Source organism: Neopelma chrysocephalum, unplaced genomic scaffold (genome assembly GCF_003984885.1).
Source record: "Neopelma chrysocephalum unplaced genomic scaffold, ASM398488v2 Primary Assembly neopelma1_72, whole genome shotgun sequence".
NCBI classification, from domain to species: domain Eukaryota; kingdom Metazoa; phylum Chordata; class Aves; order Passeriformes; family Pipridae; genus Neopelma; species Neopelma chrysocephalum.
The window spans coordinates 8,792,906-8,812,065 of NW_020897732.1; the positions used below are offsets into that span (position 1 = coordinate 8,792,906).

Below are 19,160 nucleotides of genomic sequence, written 5' to 3' on the forward strand. Positions count from 1 at the left end.
TTGGAAAGTCACTGGATAGCTCAGGATGCCCTGGGAGGTTGTGCATTCTGCATTTTTGGAGGCTTTGAAAGCAAGACTGGACACAGCCCTGAGCAACCTGATCTGATCCTCTCTGACAGAGCTTGGAGCAGGAGGTTGCACTGGAGACCTCCTAAGGTTCCTTTCAACCTGAATTCTCTTATGATTTTGTGATTTCACATTTGAAAAGTATCACAATACAATGGTGAGAGACTGGAAGAGGTTTCCCAGAGAAGTTGTGGATGTCCCATCCCTGGGAGTGTTCAAGGGCAGGTTGGATGGGGCTTTGAGAAACCTGATCTAGTGGAACGTGGCCCTGCCCATGGCAGGAAAGGTTGGAATGAGATGTTCTTTAAGGTCCCTTCCAACCCAAACCATTCCACAATTCTGTGAAATTCAAGGGAAAAGGATATTTCTTTGTAATTGCAGCATGAAAGAAAACATTCTCTTCTCAGTGCCATTTACATCTCATTAACAGACAGAATAAAACCCCATTGCATATTTTGTGTTTATTCCATTAAAAACCAGGCGTAAATTGATTTAGATAATCTTAATTTATTCTTTCCTATAAGTAAAATTCTCTTGCAAAAAAAAATGATTTCCTGGATAATTAAGTAATAACTGGTGCTGGATATTAACTTTAAAAAAAATAACCCATAAATAACACTGCTTCCCATTGTCTGGTTATTAAGCTGTTTTCCTCCCATGAGCTCTCAGGTTTTAATATATCCTTGACGTACTGACTGCATTAATAAAAGACTTAACAAGCATCACGCAAAGAGAAAACAAAAGCCAGCAATAAAACCCTACAGCTGGTCCAGCTGACAAACAAGGTGAAAGAAGCAGTTTTCCTCAGAGGAAGCTTTAAATCTTGCGGGATGGTAACATCTGTACTACCCACTGCAGGATAATGAGTTCAACCAAGGTCGCTCCTGTGGCTGGAAATAACGCACATGCACCCTGGTCCAGACATGCAGGAGGCCACTGCCTGATTTGTGAAGCTTCATTATTTGAAGCATTGGAGGAAGCCTGTTGTCATGGTCATTTATCTCCTACGAGTGGAGCTCAGATAAAATTTTATATGTGCAGAATGACCAAGTGACAAGAGCCCTGGCTGGAAGCAGATGATAGATCACCTTCCTCTGGGCAATGCCAAGCAGCTCATATTTACAAGAAAGAATCAAAATGAAAACGGGATCAAAACATGTAAAAACACGTAGTGCTTTGCAGAATGAGGCAATTTCAAAGGGGACAGGAGTTTCATTGCACAATCTTTTTTCATGCTCTGAAAATTACAAGCATTTTCTATTTAATTTTATTATTAAATATTCACGCATATTATTTTTTTTTCCCACTTATTCTATGTCACTGAGTATTTACAGGCAGTTTACACCACCTGAAAGATGTATAAGAATACAACAAAGTATTTTATAACATAAATGGTCTACTTAAAGGAAGAGAAAATGCACTGGAACATCCACAAAAGCCACCATTTTAATTAATCTCAAACTATACTAATAACTATGTTGCTAACTGGAGATAAAAAAGAGGTTCTTGTCCAACTTCCAAACCAACAGTACCATCCTCTCTTTTCCTGGAGAAAAAGTTATTGTGGTACCTTCTGTTTGTTTTTCACACCAGCCTGCTATTTTGAAGCCATAGGGGCATGTGAGGGAGTGAGAATGAGCACCCCCCACGGGATTTGTGACCCATGAACTCCTCACAAAGGGCTCGAGAAGCAAGAGCCAACCTCGGCTGTTAAGTAAGAAAGGGAGTCAAGTGAATGCAAATGTGAATTATATAGTAATTATAATATAAATAGGGCCCAGAGATTAAGTCTGTGCATGCTTTCAAACAGCAGAAACTAATTTAGGCTCCATGAGCCTCAGGAAAAGTTCCAAAAGGTCACAGTTTGCCTGGAAGCACTAATTACAGCCTCCCGCTACTGGGTATACAAAACCCCAAGCGTTGTGGTAATCATCCTTGTATGGGAAACCGCTCTGGTCACAACAGATAACAGTCACCCAGCGACCTAATATGTGAGCAACCACAGGGAGTGCCCTCGGGGCACCAGCACGCTGCTGTGCTCATTTAGCATCCAGCCGGGCGGGGACCTGCAGGCACATGGCTGGGTCACGCCTGGCTCCTGGAGGCCCTTATCACATTGCAGGACATTTAGCTGCACTTCAGCATTACCTCCGTGTTTCTTCTGCATCTGGGATTTTGTTAGACGGGTATTTTGGCTGGCATGTCTGGACTGTGTGGTCGCACAAGGACAGCACCTCTCGGGGATTGCCTGTCCTGCTCTAGCCAGACAGGTAACACCATGTTCAGACACCCACAGCATGCGTTGTCAAACACTGGCTTTCTGCCCCTTGCTGTAGACCCCAGAATCAGGACGAGGGCAGCTCAGATAGTTCAGAAAACCTGAACCCCCATGAGCTTCACATCAAGAAATAAGTAGCAAAAATTTGTTGCAGTATACTAAGACATTTGCTAGGATCTAAAATAACATTAAATTAAATCTGAGCCAACAAATGAAAACCATATTTTATTTTTTAATAATAATATGGACTATAGGTACCACTCTACTCTGGTATGCAGCAGTAATAAGCTGCAGACATGAGGTGGCCCATAAAATACTCCCAAAGGATTCTTGTGGTGGTCCTGTGCAGGGACAAGAGTTGATTTCAATAATCCTTGTGGGTCCCTTCCAACTCAGGATGTTCTGTGTTTCTGTGATGATGAAATCCTCACTCAGGCTCCCTAAAACATTGAATTGTGCATTCCCATCCCCACCTCAGCCACTTGGTCCCACCCCAGCATGTCCCACGCCCTTGCGAGATCAGAAATGTTTGTACAATCATCCAGTAAAGCAGCAGAGCAGCTTCTAGAACTGATCCCAGAAGAAAGAAATAATGTCATATTTAATTTTCATTCAGTTAAGCTCCTGGGCCCAGCTTGGAGTGAGCCTGTTTGTGGCACAGGGATCAGATTGGTGAAAAGGCTCCCGAGGTGGACAGAGGATGGAGCGGCCTCTTTCAATGGCAGCACTGACTTTGACTTCCAGTCCTTGTGGAGAGACAGTGCTTTGTTCCTCCAGGATGTACTGAGGAAAAATACTATGAGGTGCTTTTCAGGGGGTTATTACATTTCACAGCAAGGTGAGGTGGGACACAGAAAGGCACAATCTGTCAGGACAGCAGGTAGAAACAACCTTCCCCTTAATCTCCTCCTCCCAGTCAATACCTGGGAGTTATTGCTTATGGTTCCTGCAGTAAAGAAAGTATTTAAAGTTGGCTCTCAACCTTGGCTGAAGTCTTCAGAGCTACTCACGTGACTATATGGAGCTGTAGCCTGTAGCTGGGGCATATTCCAGTGGTAAAATCCAGGAATCAGCATTTCACATAAATTTAAACCAAGGTGTGCCTATTGCACTTCTCTATCCATAGGCTCTTGGTTAATAAAACTCATTTTCTATGCTAATACTTATTTCAGCATCTAATTAGCTCTCTTTAGACCTCAACAACATAATTTATCTTGATCCTCACCAAAAGTCACCTGAACTGCCAAGCTCTGGCCCTCTTAGCAGGACCAGCTGCACTTAGAAAGCATTTCCTTGAATTTCAGTAGGAAGTATTTGGAGACTCTCTAAGATGCTTTGCCCTTACCATGATGGGCAGGTTTATGACATTATTAGTTGACACTAAACACACGTTTCAGAAATCTTGCCAGGCAACAGGCTTTCTACTGAACTAAGTAGGGATTAAATGTATTTATTTCCTTCCTGTTCATTTAATGTTTGTTTCAGGCCCTGGAGTGAGATATTTGCATGCACAACCACAAGCTTTCCCCAGACATCTACCAGAGATGCCCTAAGTCACAAGGAGTAGTCACCTGAGAAGGTTAAATGGGAACTGCTTCTTCATCTCCCAGAAGCAAGAAAAAGAGTTTTTACCATTTTAACTTGGGTGTTACGGAGAGAGAACAGTCCTAATTAAACACCATCCCAGTAGTGTTTGACAAGCAAATGCCTTTTTTTCCCTGTTCAAATCCTTCTTAGAAGCTCAGTGCTTCCATATCACCCAGAAGGAGCAAAGTGCATACACATCTAAGGACCCTCCACACCAAAAGCCACAGAAAGATATTCCCCCTTGCAGCTGCATTGGTCTCCCCGAGACCATGGCACGCTCACAGTGCTGGGAAAACAGGTAACACATAATGATGTACTTTAAGTCAAAACGGGTTATTATACTTTTCATAGCTGCTTTACTGCTGTGGTAACTCAAAATCCAGTCCCTCATCCAAGAGATCGTTGCCTGTCTCCAAAGGCACTGAGTGATGCTCCAGGGGCATGGGAAGCTGGTCTTGGCAGAGTCCCATCCCTCAACATGTCAAGGGGCTGCTGTGGGTGCCTCCAGCTCCTGCTGCAGCTGCTGGGAGTTAGCAGCATCCAGCACCTGGGAGGAATAGCCCCACAGTTATTAAGACCTGTGGTGTAATTACAGGCTCGTTATTGAATTGCTAATGAGACAACGCCTCGCGTGGAGCTCTGAGCTAACGGCAAACGTCTGCAGCCATGCCTTGTTAACTCTTCACTCCATATGATTTAATCACTTTACATGCTGGTTTTGTTACAGCAGTGCTCTCCTGCATACCAATAGCTGGGTTTCTGCTTGGAAGGTTTCTCTGAAGTGAACAGACCGAAGATTCACTGAACCTTTCAAGACTGCTCTGGTAGTTTATCCATCTGGGAGCCTCTATGCCCCTTATTGTCAGTGCCCATCTGAGCATTGCAGTCAGAAATTGACTTTATTTTCACAATACCTCAAGGAAGCTGGAATTACAAGACCTGGTTGAGTTCCCTAAAGGAGTAGTGACAGTGGAAAAAATCAAACCCATGTGTCCTCACTAGTACTTGGCAGCTGGTTAGGACTTCTCAGACCACTGTTACCAAAAGGGTCTTGGAACTGTGCATGTGTAGATATGGATCAACAAATTAAGACAACTATTATAAGAACCACCTGTTTGTAAGTATATGTATCGTAGGTGTCCACACCCAACTCAGGATTTAGAGAAGCCAACAATGCTATATAAAAACCATGATTATTTTGTAATAGAAAGGGGAAAAAAGAAAGCAATCCACCTACTTTTTGCAGATATATTTGCCTAAATATTGAGCTGTTTTATAGTTCATAAATAGCCCAATATATCCGGGGAAGAGCTAAGCTGTGTACTTTCATTATAGATTGCACTGATGTTTACCTGAGGATAACAACTGCTAATTACAATCTGGTTCCAGGAATGTTATTGATGAGACTGTGATAGGCTGTAAGATTTCTACATGATATGTAAGACAATATATGGGCAATGAAGTTAGGTGTAAAATGTTGCTTTATGAACTTTTGCTTTGTGAATCATCTATTTACGGCTCCTGACCGCTGCTTGTCCATAGTTAGTAAAAAAAAAAAAATCCTCATCTCCAGATTTTCCATTGCTTTCCTGGGATGGTAGGTCTGGCCCAAATGGCACAGGTTAAAAGGTCTGACTAAATGAAGGAACTGAGAAAGATGTAGAAAGAGATTCATTATTCTCCTGCCTGAAGGCATGAACCAACCTCTTATTGCAGGAGCTGGGCAGACATGTCCCTGATGGGAACATTATTGCAAAAATCCTGGAGAGGGTAATTATGCACCATCCACTGCTGGAGACAGGCTACAGAAGGAGACACATTTCTGGTCTGCTCCAGGAGCCTGTGCTGCTTTTCCTTGGAGTACTGTCTTGCAATATGAGGAAGGAAATGGGGGTCATAATAACTTAACTCAAGATGTGTCCATAGGCAAACCACTAATTCTCGGTGTACCTCTGCTCCCCAGTTGGTAAAAGCATGAAAATGATCACCTGGGGAAAGGTTGCAAAGGGCTTATTATGTCTTTCCATAATTCAAATTAAACATTTAGTGCAGAATTTATTTTGCCAACCATAAAACTTCTATTTCCTCTTCCTGTATCCTGATAAATATCAATATAGGATTACCCTGAGATACTAAATAATATTAAGCTATCACTATTCAAAGAGTCATAGATACACAAATTACTGCCAGAAATGTCTGTTTGACATGTTTTTCCCATTTTGATGGAGAATCTGAGGAAAAATGGGATTTGATTTGCTCAGGGTGAAAGACAAATGTCATGATCTTCATGAAATTTCTTCCAAGGCACAGACTTTTATTCATAAAGTAAGTCCTTAGCAGTAGAAGCCCCTGTTTTTTTGATGAATGTGACAGACAAAATTTTCTCGAGTGATATACTAGAACTTGTACATTTTTGTGAAGATATTTATTGATTAAAACTCATACTTCTAGGATTTTATGTGGTTTTCAGGGGAAAAAATTCCCCAAACTCAGCATTACAAAAAGTACAAACTGAATCCATAAGAAGACGGGCAAAATGAAACATTACTTTGCTAGTGAAATTCATCATCAAATCTATGTGATTTATTGGTTATAATTTAGCTTTTCTTTGGAATTCATTCAAGCCCATCCAATTCATTCAATCCCATCTAAGCCCACCAGAGAATAAAATACTAGGAGATTTTCCAAAATTTGCGTCTCTTCAAAAAGGACAACGTCCGTATGCAGTAATGGCATCTAAGTATAGCCACAATAATAGAAACAATGCCCAGAATTTTATGTTTGTTCACATTTAAAAGCAAAATAAAAATAATCCTGGGGCTTAAATCTTGAGCTGAGCTATGCCAGTGGTGCTGGTGCTGGATGCTGGTGCTTCAAAGGATGTTCCCACCCACCCGGCTGCTGGCTGAGCTTATCTCATGCTGTGCAGCACTGGGCTATGCAGCACATGAGGCAGCATTAATGACCCAGTTTTCCCACTTTTCTGACCACCTCCAGCCTCCTTTAAAAGTTCTTTCACACGAGAGTGTCGGCTAGTGGTTTTTAGTAAAAAGCCCTTCCCATGTTATCGAAAGAAATATCAGGAGAGGGGCTAGTAAGCAATCACTAACTGGGTTTAGAAAGGTGGCTCTGATCAAGGACATGAGCCTGTGTTTGGATCCTGGTCCCAACAAGCATAAATGCTGAGCTGATGCATTCTCCTAAAGGAGCCCTTGTGTTAATCCAATGATTTCACTCAATTCCTTTTGAGGAATTCACCCACACTAGAAATTTCTCTGTATATGGTAAACTCCAGAAGTATCGTACATTTCAGACTTGTATCATCCATGTGGGCAGGAGCTTCTGCTTGTGCCCACATCAGTGGGAAGAACAACCTAGATACCTAAAAGGATTCTAAAATGTGGTTTTTAGACCTCTCCATACTGGAAGGCTGAACTTTGCTCTAGATTATATGGCATTAAAATGTATTCAAAAGCAAAGTCAGGACAACCTGCCACAAAGCAGAGCCAGAACATTTGATGAAACTTGGTAGTGAAAGTCTTTGCTGACTTTAACAAAAATCTGGAAAATAAAAGAAATGTAGAGTAACAAAAGGACTTTTTAATGCTCAGCCTAAGCCTATTAAGTGAGAGCAGTAAGCATTGCTCCTAAGTGTTCCCATGTCCAGATCATATTTCCACCAAGAAGGAGGAAAGAAGATAATTAAATTCTCAAGAAACAGTTCAAGGAGCGGAGAAGTTTATAGCTACATGCTGTCTCTATAAAGAATAAATTTGCAGCACTTGTCTTTAAAACTCATAAAACCACAGACAGAATGAGTTACATGTACAATGGCATGAGGAACTTGACTCAGTTATCACTAATTGGGTTGCATTGCTTCTTCATTAGTATGAATCACTCTCAAAGGAGATCCTTAAATTGCTAAGTTTTTCTGTTCAGTGCTTTTGCACCACTTGTTATCTGTGAATGGGACTGAAACATGATTTTATCTGGCAGGACGTAAGACCTATAAATCCTATTTTTAAAGATTTCCCAGGCCTATAGGCATCCAGGGCCAGGAGTGCAGTTACAGAGTTGTTGTCATTGCTGTCAAAGCAGATGTGTACCCAGATAAATCCCTTTCCTGTTGGTTCTTCAGGTATTTTATCAAGCACAGCTCAGTTACTGCACATAATTTTGCTCTACAGCTGTAGAGTTACCTGCTAGGAAAGGGAAACATTAGTTCATTCCTGTTACCTGTTATTACTGATTTACAGCATCTAGGCTAAGCTACCAAGAACCACAGTGCCAGAGAGGACATCCAAATCAAGTGAAAATATTTCAACATTTTTGTTAGAAGAGCCTATTTTCTTTTCTCCAAAGAGAGAGACAGCTTTAAAGTCATTTGACCTGCACAATACTGACAGTAAAGGATACCAGTCAGCTACAAACACAGGTTCCAGCAGAGATAATCTTCAAAGAGACAGGATAAACAGTAGTGATTTTATGGTATTTTGAAACAAAACAATCTTGCTGTTTCTGGAAAAGTAGGAAGGATTTGAGATCTATAGAAAATGACAGAGTTTCCTGTTCAGTTACATTGTTGTTCCTTCTCAAAGTGAAAGCTGATTTTTCCCAAATTGGTCACTGAATGAAGGATAATACACAGTGCAGTGGCAAAGGCACTTCTCTATCACCAAGCACGAGACAATAGTTTTCTCTTAGCCCTCGTTACAGTCCTCTCCCCTCTATGTAACTACCAATTTTCTTTGTGACATCCCTAAAAATTATTAATCCTTTCCTGATAACCCAAGATTATGGAGAACTTTAATTAGCAGCCTGGTAGCCATTCCATGAACAACACCCCCCCTGTGTATTAAATGGCATTAATTGCAGTAATGTATGCATGTGTCAGAGGACTTGAACTCCAGGTTCCAGAAAACCTTTGCCAGTTCTGTGTGTCCAAGCAAAATTCTTTGTGATTTCACAGATTTTTTTATGAGAGTGAAGACACTGCAGCCAAAGCTGCTACATGGAATGTCAGAGTACCAGTTATCCTGCAAAACAGAAATGGTGGCACGTCCTTTCTTTGGACAACCTCATTAGGACTCAGGTTTTAATAGTGCTACACTGGGGAGCAAGGGAAGGAATCATTGAAGACTGAGTGCACCCGTGTAAAAGGGAAATACCGAAACATTCCACAGCTGGCTGCAGTGGTAGTTATTGACAAGGCTTCATCCTTCAGAGGAGAAGGAGCTATCAGCTAAAAATGGGCTGTACTGCTTTACTGGCTCGTGTAATTCAGCCTTGCACCCTATGTGTCTGAGTCCCACTGAAGAAACAGGAATAAATTGCTTTCCACAGCCCACACTTGTAATTTGTTATCCTTTTCTCTATGCAATTGAGTTTTACATCCCATTCCAGATGAGAAAAACCAATACCCAATTAAATTTATGTGTAAAGTAACAAACTACTTTAGATCCTATTTCTGTTTATCTTTAGAAGGAATCAGTGGAGGTGCCTGGGCTGGTTTATGAGAGGATGCAGAAGTGTAAACCCATATTTTATGATGAAAGTGACAGTAGGAGTGACCTTGGTCCAGCAGATATTGCTTTTTCAACAGTGTCTAGAGGAGATAATCTACCAACAGCCTGTAAAGCATCATGTTTCCTTATATCCTGCTACAGTAATTCAATCATGAGCATATAAAATTAGATGAAAAATAAGGTAACTAGCCTTCTGGGACTGACTGATTGCAATAAATGTTGCCTCCTGACAGTAAGCATTACACTGTTCTCTTTCAAGAGAGGTTACCTTTTATTATAGCACACTCTTCTCATTTCATCCTGTGCCAGGCAGCAATGCTGTTAAACATAGTCTGCAGGACAGCAAAAATTTTTTAAGGCAAAGTACCACAAGAGTGAACAGAAAACTTCCAGCTCTTGACCTTTGGGATAAAACGAGCAATGTCAGACCTTTCTTGGTTTTTAGTGTTCTTTTTTTTTTTTTAAAGATAGATATTTTCCCTTTCCCCTGCCTTTCATTTAAGTATCACTATTTTATAAGCACCTATTGCTTAATCAAATCTTACAAACCTTGCCATCATTCTAGAGAAGTTCATCTGAGCCACAGTCATGTCTGTGTCTCTAAACTCAGTGAGATTTGCAATGGAAGGTCACAAAGCAAGGGATGGTGGGGGTCAGTCTCTGCCAGCACAGAAATTATTTTTAAGCCATAAATATTTGCCCATGCATTTGTCCTGTAGAGAGCTGAGAAAATAAAAATTTTTAAACTATTACAGGCCAGATCACAGTAAAATAGTTTACTCCCCTTCAAAGATACATACGAGTCTGACATAAAGTCATACACCAGTGACTGCTACAAACACACATTTCTGTAGGTAGTCACAGAGTGCACAGCAAGACCTGAGCTCTGGCTGCTTTTATACAATGTAGATGGAGAAGAAAGAACGAAACAGCAACAGGAACTGTCTGCCACTGCCTGGTCAACAGCATCAATTCCAGCATCAATTTTTCTGGGAAGCAGAGATGAGAACTCCTGGCAGAAACCCTTGGGTAGCAGGCATTGTAAAACAAGCACTTGGCTATCCTGGTGGGCTGCTGCTTTTCTGCCTGCTTGATAGGCAGGACTCCTTGATACATCCTCATTCAAGCAGCTTTCCCACCTATGTGTCATATGTGTACATGAATAAATAGAATTTCCTGCTAATAGAAAAATTACTAGAGTATGACTAATGATCAATCATATAATACTCTGAGAAAGTGAGGCAAAAGCTCTGGCTAAGCAGTCTGAGGAGCTGTGGAAAAGGAATTCTCCTATTAGTGGATCCCAGTGATTCTCCATCAAACCATAACACCTATTTACATGACTGAAGTCTGATGGGATGATATTTTTATCCAGAAGTCACCACTTCATCCAGGACAGATGTTTCCACTGACCTGACTCACATCTGCTGTAGCAGAAACCAAAGGGAGCTGCCTCTGCTCTAAATGTACCCGTAACAGACATCTGGTTAGATGGGTCCTACGCAAAAAGTGCTAAAATGAAATGCTGTTCCTGTAAACTGCCTGAAAGCAAAGAGGATTGAAAGATCTCTCACTCAGTTATGTAAATAAGGAATAACTCCACCAAATGTAATGTTTTGATATTTTTATAAAATCACCGAAAATAGAAATCCTACCAAGCTTTCTGTATTTTCCCAAATATACATATTTTTTAAAGGTATCTGAATGGAGACACTGACATTAGCTCCATAGCTCAAGTTGTTCTGTATTTGTGTTATAAAGACATTACACTCTGAGAATTTAGTCCCGAATAATGAAAATTCAGACAAAGATATATTCAGCAGATGTAAACAGACCTAACTCTAATGACCTTATAAATGAGGTATTGTTTACAGCAGATGAGAATCTGGCCCACAGTTTATTATGCAAAATCATTATCCTGTGTACTGGATTAATGAACACACTAATACAATTCATCAATCTCTTCAGGTATCGTTGCAGGTTTTTGTGAATGAGATATAACATAATCAAAAACATATCACCTCATAACTGCTGATAAGATCCTTTAGAAACCTTAATCTTGTTATGGACAAATGCTTCTAATTACAGTAAAACAATTATCTTGGTGCAAAGGAAATGGACACAATCTCTGGTAGCTGCTGACAGCTGTTCTTGAAACGAAAACAAGAGGAAAGATATGCAAGGTTTTTCTTTTAAAGGGACAAACTTCATAAATATAATAATATTTACTACAGAACTGAATGTTTATTGACCAACAACACCTCTCTGGGTATGTCTGCCATAACTATGGATTCAGATTTACGGTAGCCCATTAAGTTAATTAGTGCATTGAACTTTTAATGCTATTTTTCTGTACTGTGTTGTCAGATATTTTTTTAATACCTCTAAATGCCCCCAACACGCACTCTGTTCTTCTCTCTTAGGGGAAGAACATGTTTTTACAATTGTCCAAATCCAGACGTTTTGCTTGATACTACGTTAGTCATTCTACTTCTCCACTGTATCTTAATTGTTTCCCATTTTGTCATCTCAGATATTCCTGTTTTATCCTTGGTGTTCACCACAGTTACCGGCAGTAATGGATACTTGCCAGAGAAGGGGCAGTCCACTAGATTAGATTCCTCAGAGCCCCATCCAACCTGGCCTTGGATGAGGTATCCACAGCTTCTCCCTGTTCCAATGCCTCACCACCCTCACGGTAAGAATTGCTTTGTAATATCCCACCTAAACCTACCCTCTTCTCTCCTGAGCTGTTGAAAAGAAGGCATTTCTTGATGGCTCCCTGCTTTTCAAGTCCTGTTTCAGAGGACACACAGCCATCTGAGAAGCTTCAGTCACAGTTCCAGATGACTGGGGTGTGTGCATTGTGTGTGCAATTTAGGATAATTAAGCAGAATTAAATTACATAGGAATAAATGCTATGGAGTTCTGCATTTAGTCCCAACAGGGCTGGAGGAAACTGACTTTAATGGTTCATCTCCTGAAATGTCTTCTGTCCTTAACCTATTGGATATTCTCAGGCATTTTCAGCACAGGAAATTTCTGTTGGACCTGTAGATTATGCCAAGCTAAAGTAAATTTATGATGAATGAGCAGGTAAGCATTAGATATTTTGTACTCACACTGTTCATTAGGCACATTTCTGTAAACAGCCTTTTCTTGGCAAACTGTCTTCTCATTGTAACTTACTTTGAATTCCCCTGTTTTGCCACAGTATTGGTTGATGTGTTTAGAACTCAGTCCCAGTCACCCACAGTCAATCTCACCTCACTGGCTTCTCTCTCATAAACTTTCTGATGTTTTACGTCCTCTAGATTTCCTATTACTTTAACATAAGGATTCTTGGAGTGTCTAGAGGAATGTACCTCTATCTTCAATAATCACATGCACAGAATACGGTTGCAAACACCTGCTTTGTAGTCACAAATAAAAATACACAAAAGAAAGAAAAATATTAAGAGTAAAGCTTCAAAAGCAACGTGACCCAGATATTTATGGCCAGTCTTTCAAAGTTGCCCACAGGTACACAGGATGTCTGAAGATATCAGTGCTGGCTCTAAATCCTACCCTTGGGCACAACAACTGCAATAACAGAAGCCAACGTACCTTCACATGTCAGGAGGAAGTATTCCAGATTGCGGCTGAAGGATGCACTGAAATAAGTGCAGTTTTCAATCAGATCACAGGACAGGCACCGCCTGTTGAAGTTTCCATTTGTGCTTGCACTGAAAAGGTTAATACAAGTCCATGAAGGTCACTGAGCAAATGTTGTCTGAAAGCAACACTACTTGAACCTTACTGCAGAACGAGAGTATGAATATAATGTGTCCAACATTAGTAAGAGACAGAGCATTTCCATTTGGTTGAGTTTAAATAGCAGTAATGGCTTTTTTTTTTCTCCTGCCTGAATGAAGAATATATAAATGGATACTGATGTCATTTTGCAAGGTCAGGTGGTATTGAAGGAAAGTGCAGTTTTTAAAAGAAAATGATGGTTGCAATTGCACAAGAGGAAGTCATAATTTGGTGGATGAAGGCATGAAACAAAGGAGCAGTGTTTCTACACTTATAACAGAAAATAAAGAGCTGGAATTGCTTTTTTAAAGTTTCTTACTGGTTGCCTCACTGGTCTGATTTGCTTGTTTCTGCCTCAGAGGCTAAATGCTTTTTTTGCAGTTTAAATAGTAGCTCTTACAGCATCCAAGCAGAAAGCAGAGATTGTATTTAGGGATCTGTTGCTGAAGAAGGTAATGTGGCCTGTCCATATGTTCAGAAGTGCTTCTAAAAGTCTACTATGTGTAGAAGAATGGATTACTGATCATTAGCAAATATTAATAAATAACATTTTGCACCACTACAGCATTCTCAAACTTCAGGAATATTAACTAATAGATCTTTCCAGTATTACTGTAAAGCAGGTGAGTGTTTTTTGCTACCATTTCAAGAGATGGGGCTGAGCAACCTTTTTAGGGCCACAGAGACTGAAATTAGTAGATCTTGGGTTCTTATTTAGGCTCAGATTGTGCCTCTGACTTAAATCCTACTTACATCTACTAAATCAGACACAAAAAAGGAAAAAAGCTCTAAATGGATCTTCATCAGATATCAGCTGCCAGTGCTCCAGTGGAGCTCTGTCAATGAACACATGCAAAGGCTGATGCCTTTGGGTTGGGACAAGAGACAAACTACAGCACAGGAAACCGACTCCCTGCAGTGAGGCCAAGATCACTGTAATCAAAGTAAGGTTAAAGATGAGGTCAAGGACATTGAAATTTTGGGCATCTCTTTCTCTGTTGCCTATGTGGGGAGGTGAGGCTGATGAGGCACCAGGGTGAGATTCATGCCAATCTAAGGAGGGGTGGGAAGCACTTTGTCTCATGCCAGCAGCTCTTGAGCAGCTGTGTCTGGACTCAGTTTTTAAAGTGAGATTTTCTTCTCATTTCAATAGTGTTAAGATATATACATTTTTTATTTTCTTCAAGAAAATAAACACAGAGCTGAGCTACTCTCAAAAAACTGAGGAGTGCAGTGAACAGGCATAGAGGCCTCAAAAGGGAAAAATAATTCAACTACAGGTAATTTAGTTTGCTCTATTTTCCTTCCCACTGAGGAAAGAAAAAGGCATGATACCATGTGAGAGAAGGAAATTGTACTGACTGTTGTTTACCAAACGATGCCATCGCCAACTCTGCCCCTCATTGCAGATGTTGTGATGGCAGCAGGGTGACTGAGAAGAAAGATAGGACAAGTGGAATAATGATTCCAAAATGTTTGTTGAAAAGTTGGTGTTTCCTCCCCTTTGTAATCTGCTTCCACAATACTTCACAATAGCTACACTAGCAATAGCTTATTATAAAGCAGTCTTTGACTCATCAAACACTTAGGGAGGATACTGAACTCTCCTGGAACTGCAGAAAAAGGTTTGAAAACATAACACATTGTTAATTCTTTTCAGTTTTGGGAAGAGGTGAGCTGCTATCAAATTTCCATGAAAACCACTACCTGAAAGTATAAGAACAGTTTATACCATTAGTTTATGTAATTCTGAATTCTTTCAAGTGTGGAAAGTTTTGTGACAGTCAATCTTAAGACCAATTTAAAATTTGCATTACTATGAGAAAATTGCTAAATGTAAAACATTTCCAAATGTCAAGAGCTTTGTTCACTATGGTTACACTGTTCTGTCTATTCCAGTGACACACTGCAAGATCTTGCAATGCCACTAAAGACAAAAACTTCTGTTGCAATTGCTTATGTAATGATTCGTGTAAGACTGAAGAAATGGGAAATTCTGTATGTGAGGTTAGTAAGGCACATACCTGTATAAATGTCTCCTCCTTGGTAAATCTTCTGTGCTGTGGAAATAACTGTGGGAGAAAAATCAAAAAGGCAATTGCATCATTAAAAGTGTGTTTAGAAGTACCTCATGCAACAACATCTCCATTCACATCACCATTTTCCTGATCTTGTAAAGGCAAAATTTTAAACTGAATTAGAAAAACATAGAGAGGGACACATCACTGCAGAGGCTCAAGCAAGGATGTTGTAGAATGCACTGAAGTTAAAGCAAGCATGGAAAAGTTTGGGTCCTAAACTGGTCCTGTCAGTGAACCAAGAAGGATCAAGTGGATAAGTGAAAGACATCCACATTTTTACGTTAAGATTTACGGCTCAGAATTTCCTTTAAACATGTTTTGGTTTGTTTTTTTTTTTTTTAGAACCAGTTTTTACTCTGACCACCTTCTATTCTTTGCTCAGTTAAATAGCAAACCAGAGCCTGACATGAAACCCATTGAAATGTCCTCTTAAAAAAGGAAGGCAGAGTATGAAGCAGAGGAACACTTCATTGTCCTTATTTTGTGCTGAGACTGTGGTCAGCTCCTTTCTGGATGTTTATCCCAAAGCCCTGTTGTGCAGTGGCTTCTGAAGGCAATACAGAGGTGCTGCTGGAGGTGGCCAACCTCAGTTCAATATGTGGGGATGAACTGATCCCCCAGATGACATTTCACATGAATAAGGATGGACCACAGGAACGAATATAGCATCCATGGGGTGAATAACGTCAGGAAGCGTATTCATCCCTGCTGATCTGTTTCCAACGAGCTGCACTTGCCTAGGCACACACTTTGATTGCACAAACTGTACGTGTTGTTTTCTGCTTGGCTGGTCAGTTAAAATGCAAATAAGACTTTGGTGCCAGTTTGCTGCTTAGACCACTCCTGGAAGTGTTCAAGGTCAGGTTGGATGGGGGCTCTGAGCAACCTGGTTCAGTGGAAGGTGTCCCTGCCCATGGTAGGTAGGGAGTTGGAACTAAATGATTTTTAAGGTCCCTTCAAGCCCAAGCCATTCTATGACTCTATGTTTCTATGATTCTATATTGTACTGAGTTATTGGCAATTGAGAGCATTCAAAACCTTGAAGAAGCATTGTGCTTTTAATGATCACTCAAAGTTTATTATATTCCAGAGACTTTTTACTCAAGTTTCAGTGACCTTAAGTAACTCAGAGGTGAGAACCTCACATTCACCTGAAACTTTGCCTGGAAAGGAATCTATATGTTATTTGATTCCAGAAAGCCTTGCAAATATTTTATTATGTAATTTCCTGAAGTGTATTTGAAAAAGTGAATATTTACAGAAGTTATTTTACAAGCACAAAAGACAGGTGTGAAGAAGGATGGGGTTTTTTGTGGTTTTGTTTTGGTTTTTGTTTGTTTGTTTTGTTTGCTTGTTTTTTATAATTCTACCTAAATACTTTTTTTCCCCCTTAATGCATGGATATTTTTGCAGGTCAACAAAGAATTCTTTCTAAAACTGACTATCTAGGTGGTCAATGAAAACAGACTTCTTTCCTTCAGAGGCTAAATTCAGAAGCTGCAGCAAAAGAAATTACTCCTCTGCACAAATATATTTAATATTTGCAGAAAGAGAGGTTTGAACTGTACAGATAAAATCAAAGTAACACAAGATATATGTAATGGTGTGAGAGGTTAAGCCAAAAGGGAGACAGCTTCTCCTGCTTTCTTATCTCCCCCTCATGCTCATACATTTCAGATGTATACACAGCATGGTTGTAACTGACCCCACAGCCCAGGGCTAAACAAGGGAAGACTGATTTGTCAGGCCAACGTTTACTTACATTTTATGCCTCTTTTCATCATATGCCAGTATCTTTGTCACATCCCAATCGCCAGATGTAATAGCCTGTAAGTTGTCACTGCTACTGTTGGGCTGCCAGACAGAAAAGAATATTAGATTTCTTTACTCTTAAAAGAAGATACCTGAGCACAGCTCCTCTTCTGAAGAAGAGAGCTCTTTTGACTCCATTGCCCATGAAAAATAAACCTTGCATCTGCAATTTCCACCACCCCACCTGCTATTTCAGTGAATCTGCAGGCATAGAAATAATGGGGAGTCAGAATCATCTTAACCATAACTCCACTGAAAATAATTATATGAATTCAGCACAGAACAGCTTCAAACCCCTTCCTCTAATCCAGCATGCCCACATGCTTCAAATTAATTTTTTTTTGGCAGGGCAGCGATTTACTTATTCATTTACAACTGAGGTGGTATTAAAAAAAACTAAATCAAAACAATGATAATATTTGCAAAGACACAGTTGGTTGACCTTTTTCTTCTGAGTGTTTAATTTGTAAATTCATGTTATCTCGTGCCCAATAAAGCATCATTGAAGGTTTTTTTTCTTTTATGCACAAGACCTTTCTACATTTGCACCTCCCAGTCTTGCCGGTACAAGCACAGATACTGCTTTTCATTGCTGTCTGCCTCAGGTGGCAGTGAGTGAGTTACCTGTGATGATGACATGGCAATGTGGTAGAACTTTCCACGTCCTCCCTGGGGAATGGCTCGGACAAAGAAAAACTTCCGACCGTCCTTGGAAAAAATCGGCTCTTCATTCTGTATAAGCAGCAAATTTAAGGATTGTTTTACTGTTCATTTATTGTATTTGGAGTTGCTCAGCACTGCAAACCCTGGTGAAATTAATTCACAGTGAAACAGAAAGTGCTCCTTGACAGCAACCTGAGGCAAACAGAAAGCCCACTGAAAACTGAAGAAAGTTTTGAAGATTGTTGCTTCTTGCTCCTGGGAAAGCAGACACTTTTCAGCTGTGGGAAGACGGAGACAGGCAACAAGGAGAGTTTCTTTGCTATAAAGTCAATTCTCATTTGCAAAGCCAAAAGTACACATACACAGCTGACTGCTTGGGGCAGTTGGAATACAGCCTTTAGAGCTTGTTTGAACCTTGCTGGCACAAGTATGACAAACCCTGTTTACTCTGCTGGAAGAATGGATTTGTTCCTGTCCTGGAGGAAACACAACTAACAGCATCTAACTGCTGTCTTTTTCTCCTGTCTTACAAATGCTTATCTCACTGAATAATTTATGAAGGAGAGGATCTCTTGCAGAACTGTCTTTGACACAGAGCTCCCAGGTGAATGTGGTGATTGACTTTTATTGGGTGACTAGAACTTTCAACCAGAGACAGAGGAGACTCAGCAGAAGGAAAACCAAACACCACATACGGCAAGCAAGCATCTCCTGGAAGGATGTCTTCTTTTTGTGGAGGAACCCTGAGGCACATGAGAAGTCACTGCATGAGGTGGTTGAACAGCAGGCTACAAGGGAAAGCAGAAGGATGGTCCATATGGTGTGACACAGGAGCACTGCACCAAGGGAACTGGCTACACAAAGCTTACTCTGAATCTCGAGTAGCTGGGACTAAATAAAGGGCCAAACCTCTGCTGAACCTTTCCTGTGATATCAGGCTTTTCTGTGGCTGGATGAGCCCTGCCTTCCTTGGCCTGGCTTTGTGGACCCTTCTTCTTCCAGGGCAGTCAAGAGGGAGACTGTTGCTCAGCCTCTTCTGGGTCCTCCTTTGGTTTAGTATTAATCAAACACTGTGGTTTTCTGCTTGGCACGTGCCAAGATACCACAATGAACTGGCAAGAACTTCATTGTACTGGGAGACTTATGGCTCATGCAAACACCTACAGCAAAGGAATAAACATTTTTATTTCTCATAAGCTAGCATATTATTCTTACTGTATGTGTCTTCGCTCCCAGTTCTTTACTGATTAATTCTTTTCCACTATTTATCAGATTTATAAATGCTATATTAGGTGTTCAAATTGTTCCTTTTTCCCTTTATTTTCCCTTGCTTAGGTTTTCAGTATATTTTAA

General features: G+C 40.4%; 1 protein-coding gene across 6 annotated transcripts in view; it reads right to left on the reverse strand.

Annotated features, from left to right (window-relative positions):
• Positions 1-19,160, reverse strand: part of DPP6 (dipeptidyl peptidase like 6) — a 547,706-nt gene that overhangs the window by 23,332 nt on the left and 505,214 nt on the right. For all 6 annotated transcript variants that reach the window (XM_027686849.1, XM_027686850.1, XM_027686845.1 and 3 more), the window contains exons 13-16: positions 17,769-17,876; positions 17,095-17,186; positions 15,276-15,323; positions 13,063-13,181 (exon numbers count right to left, since the gene is read on the reverse strand). In XM_027686849.1, the coding sequence (XP_027542650.1) occupies positions 13,063-13,181; positions 15,276-15,323; positions 17,095-17,186; positions 17,769-17,876 (367 nt within the window). The remainder of the gene's footprint in view (positions 1-13,062; positions 13,182-15,275; positions 15,324-17,094; positions 17,187-17,768; positions 17,877-19,160) is intronic.